Raw genomic sequence first — 13,104 nt, 5'->3', positions numbered from 1 at the left:
TCCTTCAGGACACCATGGAGGAAGTAGCTTTTGCCTTGTTGCCGGGCGTCGGTTCTCCCTTGACTCCATACGATGCGTGTTAGCATCTCTGCAAAATATGAACTCATCGGGAACCCGTGCATTAGCCATCTCCTCGAGCTCTTCCTGGTTCCTGGGAAAATACTGGACACGGTCACCAAGCCTATCGTGAACGCTAAGCCTGCCCCCAGCCGATCATGAACTGACGCCCTTCCTCTGATTGGCCCATTAAATTGCCAATCATCATCATAATAACGCCGATCGGTTCTATCGTACCGATCATAACCGTTGCACTCAGGGCAGTCTCTGACAGTAGGAAGCTTGATATTTTCCTCCCAACAATGGATGAAGAACGGACAATTCCAATGATCTCTGTGCCGATTCCACTCCTGTCGGCGTCTTTCTTCTTCCCGTCGATAATCTTCCTGCTGGCGCCGATACCGATCTTCCCGTTGTTGCCAATTTTCTCGAGGCCTTCTATGAGTTATGACGATACCAGACCGAGGAGGCCTTCCTGAACTAGTTCCTTCCTGGACCAAGCCCTTACTTCTTGCATCGGCAGTAGTAACTTGATGCTGAGGATCTACCGATGCACTCTTCTCAGCTGTCTCCGATGTTAAGACCTTAGCCTTCCCCTTAGCATCCAACATGTTTGTCGGGAAAGGATGTTGGTCTATCTTCATCGGCTTCTGGGCTTTGGAACTGTCAAACTTGATTCTCCCAGACTCTATAGCCGATTGCAGCTGCTGTCTGAATACTTTGCATTCGTTGGTGTCATGGGAAGTTGCATTATGCCACTTGCAATATCTCATCCTCTTCAACTCTTCTGCCGATGGGATCACATGATTAGGTGACAGTTTGATCTGACCTTCCTGAAGTAGAAAGTCAAATATCCTATCGGCCTTAGCGGTGTCAAAAGCAAACTTCTCTGGTTCCTTCTGCCAAAAAGGACAAGACATCGGCTTCTTGTTTTTTACCCACTCTGCCAAGCCGATTACTGGTTCTTCATCAGAATCTGAGCTTGTTGCTTCATCGACAAATGACACTTTCTTATTCCATGCTCTTTTGGGCTCGAAAGGCTTGATGTCTTGATCAGAAATCCTCTGCACCAAATGACTTAAACTTTCGAACTCCTGAGAGGCATACTTATCCCTGATATGTGGCAACAAACCCTGGAAAGCCAAATCGGCTAGCTGCCGATCATCCAGCACCAAGCTATAGCATTTATTCTTGACCTCTCGTATCCTCTGCACAAAACCCTCAACCGACTCATCATTACGTTGTCTCAACTTGACCAAGTCGGTGATCTTCTTCTCGTGAACCCCCGAAAAGAAGTATTTGTGGAATTGTTTCTCCAGATCGTCCCAAGTAATTACTGAGTTGGGAGGTAATGATATGAACCAGGTAAAGGCCGATCCAGACAATGACGAAGAAAATAGACGAACCCTCAATTCGTCCCTGTTACCAGCCTCTCCACATTGAATGATGAACCTGTTGACATGCTCCATGGTTGACGTGTCGTCCTGCCCGGAAAACTTTGTAAAATCCGGTACCTTGTACCGATGTGGAAGCGGGATCAAATCATACGCAGGAGGATACGGTGTCCGATAAGAGTACGTGTTGACTTTGGGTTTTATCCCAAATTGTTCCCTCATTACTTCAGCAATCTTATCGGCCCAATATGCATCGGCATCTTGCCGATGAGGCGGCTGCGGATCTGGCACTTGGTGGCGAACCTCCACGTGTCTGTTCGGGACGTGATCTGCACGGAACATTGGATTGATCACCTGCCCTCCAATCTGCGGACCACCAAACTGCTGTCCACCGATTGGCTGTCCTCCGAGTTGCTGTCCCCCGAGTTGCTGTCCGAAATTCATTGGCTGATTGGGAATCCCCTGACCTTGGAACCCAGGATAGACCTGCCCTTGCTGGAACCCTGTAGTCTGGTAACTCTGCTGGGGTGATTGTGGAAAGACTTGCCGTCCAAGCCATCCATTATTAGCGTTCATCGGCATAGGTGCTGCCGATGATTGGTAATTGGGTACCATCATTGAATTGACATACCCTGACTGGGCCATAGACCTCTGTTGCACCAGCATTGACTCTGCCGATGCATTAGGCATCTGGAACATTGAATCTTGAGGATTTCCAGTGTGAGGCCTTGCAGTAGTAGTCGTAGTGTACCGAGGACTTTGGTTCACCGGCGCATTGGAGGGCGCCGATGTCATAGGAGTCTTGCCCCTCATGTCAGTTATTTGTGATGGTCCTGGTGTCAACTCTGGAGGCATACCGTAACCCCACCAGTTAGGAGGGAGAGTCAACCCTGACATTGCCGATGCCAACATATCCGTTGTCAGTTTATGTTGCCCAATTGAAGTCTGTGGGTTGGTTATCATCGGCATAGATAGTGCACCAGTAGCTCCCGATGTATTCGGAGGGACGACAGATTGTGCACTTGCAGCCGTCAAAGTATCTGATGGAGCCGTGACCTCTGGTGTCGTTGGCTGATGGTGAGAGGGGCCCACATAATTTGGTGGGATTTGTCCTTCCTTGAAAGTTCTTGCCACGGCATTGAAAACCGTATTAGACATTACACCAGCTTGGTTGATCAAAGCTCGGTTGATAGCATTGTCAACCATATCTTGAAGCTTGCCAGGATTGGCGTCGAAGGTAACCTGCCGTGGTGCCGGCAGTGCGTCTTTCTGGACCACTTCGCCGCTCCTGTTTATACTGAAAGACCTCAGGCATTGCTGCTTGAACTCTTCCATGGCTTGGGCAATAGCTTGCTTCTGCTCATCCTTAAGATTGGCCTCCGTCACGGGGATGACGTTCTCCTGATCGAGGTCAGAGATCGACATATTGATCTTGATCTTGAATCTGGTCCCACTGGGCGTGCCAAAAGATGTGTTGATGCAAAACTGATCTGCAAACACAAAGGGCTAATACCCGATTCAAACGTTAAGGCGTGCCAGCCGATTTGACCTTACTATCGGCAAAGGTGATAACTCGAATACTTTAGTCCTGACAACAGCGATGCGTCCGGATGTCACGGCTAAGAGGTACTCACACGGAACTCGAGAATACGCCGAGCTTAAATCGACGAATTCCTAAGAACTCGTAATAAAAGAGAAAAAGTATGACGAAGTCGTCGAAAAATAGATGCTGGAATATGAGTAAAAACGTGTGTTTGATTGATTGATAGATTCCTCATTACAAGGCCCTAGGGTCTATATTTATACCCTGCTCAAAGAGCTATAACCAGACACGATTAGAATTCGAATTCCAAATTACACGGAATCCGTATACAAAACGATGTAAATAGTTAAGGAAATAACAAAACTATCCCTCGTGACAAACCGAAACTCCTCCACATAACGACCGGCAGCTTCCGGACTCCCTCTTTGCATCATCGGCAGACCCTTTGCCATAGTCATCGGCAGACTTTCTTATCTAGCCATCGGCACAATATCACTGCCTGTAGACTTAGTCACGTTCAACTTCTCCCTCATCGGCAACCATCCTCATCGGCAACTCACTTTGTAAATATCGTACTGCCACCTTATCCTGCCATCTTAGACACGTGCCCAAAAACGATGTCAACAGTATGTTTTTTTATTTTCATGATTTATTGTTAGTTCAAAAAAATTCTAGATAAATAAAAAAATCATATTCATACTATAAAGAATTACCAAAATGTGGAAAAACCCTAGAGTGGGATTAGGCCCTGATGAATCCAGCTATAATATTTGAAGCTCATCACAAACTTATGTTAAGCTATGACCAAAGGATTTTGCTGAGACGAAAATGAAAAAAATGTCATAGAAAAAATCTAGTGGATCCTAGAAAACCACCAATCGACATCTAAACATGCTTTAAATGTTTTCACGATTCAAACACTTTATGTGATTGCTATGAATGCAAGGCTTCAAACATAAGCCTATGTCAAATTAAAATAAATCTTAGAAAATCATTTTTGGTTACCAAATTGTTTTCGTACATATATACGAAACAGAAAATTTAGAAAATATAAATAGCATACATTATTGATATTATATGTTCACAAGCGAGAAATGTGCTTTCCTCAACTCATATCAAGTGAAATTATTCTGTTCTGGTCCAAACAGATCTTTCTAGAGTTGTTTGATATAGGCCATGAGGTTCTCTCCCATAGAGTATCTTCATCAATCATTTAGAATCGAGATTGAACATATTGTTGGCATAAAAAATATTGTGAGGAATCATCCATATTTGAAGAATGAGGTGGTGACATCCCTGACAGTTAACTATTCTTCAATTGTTGATTGTGTTATTTATATAAATGTCCATTATGGAGAGGACACGATCACATAAAGGCTGCTTTGAGATAGTTGGCATCTGCTCTTCAAGAGGTGATGCCAACTATTTGATTACATACAGGGGCAGGGGGCGCCTAGCCATGCCGTGTTATTAGGTCATGAAGGCAACTCAGGGCGGGCTGATGTTCCGTTCTGTCACCTGGAACGGTGGCGCGCCTGAGACTCTTCTCAGGTGCCAGTCTGGGGTGCCCACAGGTGTACGATAAGAACATGAAAGCGATGTCCAAATAATGTGTCCAATCTTTTACAGTAAAAAATTTCAGAAATAAGATATTTATCAAGCAGCCTTTTCAGACAATAAATAATGTCCTGTAACTATAATCCTCCGACTAATGTGAGCAGCAGCAAGGCAAATCTGCATCAAGCTAATAGAATATCCAAAGATATCAAAGTTCACCACCTTCAGCTATGACACCAAGCTATTGGTTGAGATTAATTTAATGGACAACACCAAAAAGTACAACATCAGTATCACATAATTCAATGTCTGAATAATTAGCCCAATCTTTCATACTTCAAAATTTCAGCAGTAAAATATTTATCAAGCAGCCTTTCCACACAATAAATAATGTCCAGTAACTAAAATCCTCCGACTAACGTGAGCAGCAGCAAGGCAAATCAGCATAAGCCAATAGAATAACGGAAAAAAATCAGATGTTGACCTCCTACAACTGTGACACCAGGCTATTGGTTGAGATTCAGATCGGCCTCTTGAATACCCTGCGGGGGATTTTACGCTTGGTTGAGATTCAGGCTATTAGTTTAGTGCATCCGATCTTGTCGCAAGGACATACGCCATTATATAATGAAACGAGCTAGTTGCATGCGTTGTTAATTAACTAACATGGTGAGCGAGCAGTCTGCACGTCGTGGCCGATTTTCTTCTTTTTTTCGTCATGAGAGGGCAATGATATATATATATATATATATACATCTTGTTGATGCAAGCTAACACTTGGGTTTTAGTCTCTGCTAGTTTGGTAATTCATCGTACCCAGATTGAGGCCACTCACACAATACAATGGTACTCATCAGCGAGGACAGTAGGGAGTTGCTCCAAGCCCACGTCGAGCTATGGAACCAGACCTACAGCTTTATGAAGTCGGTGGCACTCGCCGTTGCTTTGGACCTCCACATCGCTGATGCCATCCACCGCCGTGGTGGCGCCGCCACCCTCTCCCAGATACTTGGAGAGATTGGTGTCCGCCCATGTAAGCTTCCTGGCCTCCATCGCATAATGCGCGTTCTCACCGTCTCAGGAACCTTCACCATCGTCCAGCCATCAGCGGAAACCATGTCATCAGAGTCAGACGGGCGTGAGCCTGTCTATAAGCTGACAACAGCGTCCAGCCTCCTCGTCAGCAGCGAGAGCTCGGCGACAGCGAGCTTGTCTCCTATGCTAAACCATGTGCTTAGCCCCTTCCGTGACTCGCCGCTCAGCATGGGGCTCACTGCGTGGTTCCGGCATGATGAAGATGAACAGGCGCCTGGCATGTGCCCGTTCACCTTGATGTACGGCACAACCTTGTGGGAGGTGTGCAGGCGCGACGACGCAATCAACGCGTTGTTCAACAATGCCATGGCCGCAGACAGCAACTTCCTCATGCAGATTCTCTTGAAGGAGTTCAGCGAGGTCTTCCTTGGGATAGACTCGCTGGTCGACGTCGCCGGCGGGGTTGGGGGAGCCACCATGGCCATTGCGGCGGCATTTCCGTGTTTGAAGTGTACCGTGCTGGACCTCCCTCACGTTGTTGCCAAGGCTCCTTCTAGTTCTATTGGCAACGTGCAGTTTGTTGGGGGTGACATGTTTGAGAGCATTCCACCAGCAAATGTTGTCCTCCTCAAGGTATGTCTAGTCGTCTAGTTATATATATATGTTCCTTTTCTACTATCTTGTACGCCTATTAAATTGGTTTTGAGTTTTGGCCGGCCTAACAGTTAATATAAGATATAAGTTTAAAGTGTTGCTAGACTTAAGGTGTCATAAATTTTTCAAAATCTAGAGACGGTTGAGACTTGAGAGTGGAAGTTGGCAATAAGGACGGGTTGATTTCAGATCAAAATTTTCATAGGATAGACGAAATGGAGCTTCTAAATCATGTTAGAACTAAGAGGCACACACTTAGCTTCTAAATATATATGTCAAAGGGCCGGGGCTTACTATTTTGACTGAAATAACAACATATCGGAAGGACAAATGTTTAATTTGTTCTTGCGAAACAATCAAGATATAATGCTCAACAACTGGCTTATTATTGCTTTTTTACAGTGGATTTTACATGACTGGAGCAATGATGAGTGTATCAAGATATTGAAGAATTGCAAGCAAGCTATCCCTTCTAGAGATGCAGGAGGAAAGATAATAATCATTGATGTTGTGGTTGGGTCTGATTCATCAGACACCAAGCTTCTGGAGACGCAAGTAATCTATGATCTCCATCTCATGAAAATTGGTGGGGTTGAACGAGATGAGCAAGAGTGGAAGAAAATATTCCTCGAAGCTGGATTTAAGGACTACAAGATTATGCCGATTTTAGGCCTCCGATCGATCATTGAGCTATATCCATGAATGCCCAGCAAATAAGTCTGCTAGAGAAATAAAAGCATATGGCACGTTGAGTGTTCTAGTGACTTCAATTTATGTTGTTGTTGGGATTGGTGAAATTTCAGTTTGACCCTTTCTGAATGTTACAGTTTAAATTCAAGCAATTTCCCTTTTATGTTTAGCCTGATAGTGAGCACATATCACACCCTGGCACCCTGCTAATAAAGAGCATGACCAATTGTTCAGTTATATACCATGAATTTGTTGCTTTGGATTCTCTGTATTTGTTTTGAGGGCTACGTAATGGGGTCTGTCCTATTTTTCATGGTGTTTGACTCAGTCACAGGATCGGGAGACATTATCATGAAAAATATTGTCACAATAGTATACTTTATTTGAAAATATTTTATAAATATATTATAGAAACTATTAGTAACTGAACTTCATTTCAAAAACTTGGCCAAAGCCAAAAATAGTACTTGTTTGTGATTAGAAGACTGTTCGCATCTTCTTCTTTTTTCAAATTCATACTAAAAACTATAACACAATTTTACTTGCCAGAGGAGTTTAACCTTTTCATCCAGCATAACAATTCAATTCACGATCATTGTCGAAAAGATATTTACTATTTCACGGTACGATCACGTGCAGCTTCATTCTTCCTATCGAGGACTATCCTACGTATAATGTGCAGAACTTTAAAGCTAAGTCAAAGATTGGTAACATAAAAAAGTCAATGTTTTATAAAAATAGGTGCAAGTATGAAATTAATTAGCAAACTGAGATTATGAGACTTAACCCAACGGGACATCTATTTCTAGGCCCTCGAAGAGCTTGGTCACTTTGAGATTACAAAAGATAGCCTCACTCTGCAAATTTTTTGGTAAACATCACAGCTTCATGAAATCCACATCCAGAAAAAAACATAGATTTAGGGTCTATTTGTTAGACCTCCACCACTTAAAAATGTGAATTTGGATATGGGATTCACCTAGATTCCTTGTTATCTGATATTCGCTAAAGCATTTGGTATAGTTCCACATCCCTCTCTATCTAACATCCACTAGGACCCCATGTGTCAAAGCTCTCCATCTCTTTCTTCACCCTACCATGCAGCACAGCAGGGCAAAAAGCAAGCAAAGCTTGGGACCGGTGTCGCGTGATGCTCGACGTCCTCAATAGGTGGCCAGGCATGGCCACAACAGCCCTAGACCGGTGTCCGTGGCCCCGACTGGCGGGAGCAGCCTTGGGCAAGGTGGACACAGCCCTAGCCGGCAGGCTTGTGAGCACGACAATGCTACCTGCGGCGGGGCGGATGGGTGGCAAGGCGTGGATGCTCGGTTGTTGAATATTATGTGGGCTTTTAGCCCATATTCTATTTGATGATTAATTCAAGAGCCCATAATAAATGCTATAATGAAACCGGTTTAATACCGGATTGATTGTTGACCATGTGTTAACTCAACTTAAAAAGGCGGCCTGTGATAGCTCCTACAGAGAAGTTGAGGAAGGGAATCACACGCGCGCGCGCCACCGCCGCCGAGCCGTGCCGAGAGGATGAGACGAGACAAGACGTGACATAACGCGCGCGTGAGTACATTTTGCCTGGTGAATAAGGAAAGGGAGGAGAATCGGGATCTGACCATTGTCTGGTTAAAGGCAATTAACCGTCGTGCGTGCGTGCGTGTCGTGTCGTGTCGAGACGAGACGTGACGTGACCCGCACATGATTACATTTTACCTGGTGAATAAGGAAAGGGAGGAGAATCGAGATCTAACCGTTGTCTGGTTAAAGACAATTAACTGTCATTGATTATAATTAAACCAGACGTTTCCTCTCTGGCCTATATATTTCTTTCCCATATCATTCTTTCCCTCTGTGAGACACAAGTCCTCTCTTCTCATCTCTTCCCTGTCGAGTTGCTCTGGTTCATCCCCGTCCCGAACCTCTGCGCGCACAGAGATCGGGGGAGCAGGCCTCCCGAACCCGATGCCTTGTATCGAGACACCTGCTTGGGTGTGCGGGCAATTAGGTTTTTGGGGAGCGTCTTCTGCGACTGCTCGGATCGACGAGATCGGCTTCTTCCTGCTACATCGGATCGGCGAGATCGGCTACTTCCTGCTACCTCAGATTGTCTTCTTCCAGGTGGACGTTCATGGAACTGCACTGCGAACATCTTCCTACATCGACTGTGGCCTGCTACTTCAAGCAACGTACTATGTTGACTAGTGCGAATGGAGCCGCCGGTGCCTTCAGCACTAGTCTCTCCTCTGGGTACAATTCTAAACGATTGTATTTTATTTTCAGTATGTCTACAGTATTTGCAATGTTTATCTCTAATCTGAGTAGCGATAAAATTGCACACGTGCACATATATGCCACCTTTTTCTTATGCGTATTTTTCTGGATTAAATCAAACATTAAAATGTCTAAATTACTAACATTGGTGGGTCCTTCACGATAGAGCTCTGGAGGAAAAAGCGACGGAAGGAAAAAAGAATCAAACCATTTTTTCTGTGTAGCATGTGGTATGGTGCGTAATTTTCTTTAACTCTACCAAACTTGGATTTGGTGGAGTACCCCCTGAGCTGCTCCACCAATTTGGTGAATCTTGGGACAGATCCACCATTTTGACAAAGTAGAGATCCATGGCAGAGCTACCAGATCCAAAATCATTTGGCTACAAATGTTGGATCTAGATATAGTTTTAGTCAATCTGGAGCTTGTGGAGCTCTACCAAATAGCCCCTTAGTAAAAAATATTTGTAGATTTCATGGAGCTCCTCAAGAGGTGTTCCAAAAACACTTGCATTGTTTGGTATCACCTCATGGGATTAGAGAAAATTACCTACCACTATCACTATACACGCACTGGTTCAATTCTTATTCTCCAATCTACCTCCTCCCTTTTCCATGCCATTGTACCCATTGCCGCCAATGCCTCTCACTACTACACTAAGACCTTTCACAGCCACGTCGTAACCCATTGTAGTCCAATTTTCGCCTCGGCTATAAGCTGTCAGCAGTGATGGTCATAGCCCTCACCATCAGCATCTAAGACTGACTGCAGTGTACACTACACCGCCATATTGGCTTATGATCTGTCCATGATAAGGTCCTTACTTTCATCGCACTGGAGCATGGCCTGGCTGTGTGGGTATAGACTAACACCACCGCATTAGCAAGTCTGGAAGGTAGCACCCGAAGTGGTTGGGTGGCGGGAGCATCTCACCAGTGGTGATATGGTGGTGGATATTGTACATGTAGAACATCTGGCAGAACTGTGACTCGGTGGGGCTCAGGCCTAGACTGCGACGGATGTAATAGGCCAGAACCTCGAGATCTGCTCTCAAGAGTCCTGGTGGAGACGGTGACGCTGGACGCTTGATGCCCATCAGTGCAGCCATGTGAAGTGCAATTGGCGACATAGGCCAGGGTCCCAAAGTTGAGGACCTGGCCCAGGGTGAAGGTGCTAGTCATGATGGTAAACTAATTGTGGAAATAGACGCTGCCGTCTGGTTGGCGCTGTTCGCTCCTGTGACAAGGCAGGTGGCTCCATCCACTGTAGAGCAAGAATCGCACCTGACGCTGCCCCTTACCTAGCGTGCTAGGTGTCGTGGAGACGAAACTGTGAAAAGCATGTTGTTCGAGTCCGTGTTAGAGGATGGATCTCTGGTGGTTTGGGTGGACTGAAGAAAACAAGAATCATGCAGAAAAGATGCAACGGTATATCCTAGTTTGGGCCAATTTGGCCCCAATGTCCAGTAGTTGATGAACCTTATTATACTCAAAAGCACCCAAAATCTTGGGCATTATAATAATGTGTAAATGAAGAAGACGTTTTGTATGGTGTTAGCTCGGTGCTAATTCTAAGGGCCTCGTTGCGGGAGCAGTCTCCCCCTTGTCGAAGAGGAAGGAGACGACAGGATGGCGGTGAATGAGCTCGCGAAGCCCCTCCAGGGTGTCTACTCCTCTTTTGGTGCCAAACAGAGAAGGATGGAAAGGAGTCTGGCGAATCATCGCCCTTGGTTCTCTCAGTTTGCTCTTGTTGTTGTTCTCCTTGGGTTCGCCCTTCTCTTTGGGTTCACCGTCTTTCCCCTCTCCTAGGTGCAACCAAACCTGTTGTATATGTATAGTGAGATAGGTAGGGTAAAATACGGTTTGAGGGTTCTAGTCTATGGTCTACGTGCGCTGGAGTCTAGGAGGGGCTTGCAGCGGTGCGCTGTGGACAGTGTGGGTAATTTTTAGAACATAGAATAGATTTTATGAATATCATCATCAATAATGATTATGGTTTACCAAAAAGATGATTGTATAGATAATTTAGAAAAATGGTCATGTGTATTATTTTATTTGACATTATTGATACACTGGTTACTAAATTAACTATGTGATGGGTACTGCCGATGATATATTTTATTAATATATTAATTTAGTGGCCTCACATGATACTTTATTAATAAACCAACTAAATGTCGCCCGGGCTAATAATGTTTTATTAACCAACCAAAAGTTGTTACCGTCCATTGATTTTGTCCGCACGGCAGAAGTTGTTACCCAAGTTTTTTCTCTCTCGAATAAGTAGATTTAATAAATGCCATTTTTAATATGTATAATGGCAGATTTGGATAATATTGTAGAAAAAACTAGATCTAACGGTTATGGCTAGCTAGATCTTTTAATTTGATGGCCATGTGTTTCTGATTAATGTGGTAATTTCAAATATTTATCTTTTGTCTAGCGCATCTGGTAAGAATTAATGTCGTGGCTTCGGGCCTCCATTTTTTTATTTGAATCAGGCTACGGGCCTCCAATAGTAAGATACATACTGTGAGGTTTTTGACAGCCAATCAACTTTTGTTTTTTAGATAAGACAAGGGTCATATTCATAAAGATTGGCCTTCTCTAGCCAAGCACAATCTTCATCCTCTGAAGTGAGCATATTTGTTGGCATATAAAAGTTGGGTCACCAATAATCTATTGCTTTGAATTATCACGTGGCAGATTCGATTTGAACAACAACCTTGGCACTTCCATTATTCTGCGTGGATCTGATTTTGTTATTTATATAGAAGTAGATCATAGAGAGAATATGATCTGATCAAGGCCGCTTAGAGTATTGTAAGTCAACGGCCTAAATGAATGCATGAGCCGCGCGATGCTATGTGAATTCGTAAACTATCGTGTGCAAAATCCTCATGGCCTCATCCATCGGAACTGTTAACCCTCAAATTTAATTGGGTTGGTAGTACTGTCTATAATAATGTTCTTCTTTTCCATATTTGATATCCTACATCTCAAATGGATAAAACATTAAAGGATCTTCTTTTCTGTTTTTTGATAACTTTTATGGTTGAGGTCAGGAAACAAATTTGAAGCAATGTATAATGCAATTTCAACTATTATATCAAATAGTGTGTGTAAGCCAGATTATTTCTACATCGTTCATCACGCATGACTTTGTTAGTATATTTTTAGTTTTTAGTTTTATTTACTTGTTTTTCTTCTAACCACACTGGTTATTACCTTGTGGTCTACTTTCAAGGATCACAAGACATACACCATGGCAGTGGTGGTGGTGGTGGATTGGGCATGATTCGCCAAAATTGCTTGCTAAGGTTATCAGTTTGGTCATATTTTAAAGATACACATATATGGTTATATGGGTGGTTGCTCCACATAATTGCGTATCTACAACAAGAAGGCTAAGGAGAGAACTGGAATATATTTATATGTGGGTTTCGGCTAAGGTATGTTTTTTATTTTCAAGATTTATTCTTAGTTCAAAAATAACTCTAGGTAAATAAAAAAAATCATATTCATACTATAAAGAATTCCCAAAATGTGGAAAAACCCTAGAATGGGATTAGGCCCTGATGAATCCAGCTATAATATTTGAAGCTCATCACAAACTTATGTTAAGTTATGACCAAAGGATTTTGCTGAGACGAAAACGAAAAAATGTCATAGAAAAAATCTGGAAGATCCTAGAAAACCACCAATCGACATCTAGACATGCTTTAAATGTTTTCACGATTCAAACACTTTATGTGATTGCTATGAATGCAAGGCTTCAAACATAAGCCTATGTCAAATTAAAATGAATCTTAGAAAATCATTTTTGTTACCAAATTGTTTTCGTACATATATACTAAACTGAGAAAAAATTAGAAAATATAAATAGCAT

The 13,104-nt window shown here is 43.4% G+C and overlaps 1 protein-coding gene across 1 annotated transcript; it reads left to right on the top strand.

The window, feature by feature from the left end:
* LOC8080259 (5-pentadecatrienyl resorcinol O-methyltransferase) lies at window positions 5,307–7,197 on the top strand. Its single transcript, XM_002447380.2, has 2 exons — window positions 5,307–6,219; window positions 6,643–7,197. The coding sequence occupies exons 1-2, from the start codon at window positions 5,395–5,397 to the stop codon at window positions 6,940–6,942; spliced, it is 1,125 nt and encodes a 374-aa protein (XP_002447425.1). The 5' UTR covers window positions 5,307–5,394; the 3' UTR covers window positions 6,943–7,197.

This window comes from Sorghum bicolor, chromosome 6, assembly GCF_000003195.3.
Source record: "Sorghum bicolor cultivar BTx623 chromosome 6, Sorghum_bicolor_NCBIv3, whole genome shotgun sequence".
Taxonomy (NCBI): Eukaryota; Viridiplantae; Streptophyta; class Magnoliopsida; order Poales; family Poaceae; genus Sorghum; species Sorghum bicolor.
The sequence above is the reverse complement of the archived record's forward strand: the minus strand, read 5'-3'. Positions and strand labels throughout refer to the sequence as shown.

Coding starts and splice junctions, on each gene's coding strand:
- LOC8080259 (XM_002447380.2), top strand. CDS start 5,395: ATGGTACTCATCAGCGAGGACAGTAGGGAGTTGCTCCAAGCCCACGTC. Junction 6,220..6,642: donor CAAATGTTGTCCTCCTCAAG/GTATGTCTAGTC, acceptor GCTTTTTTACAG/TGGATTTTACATGACTGGAG.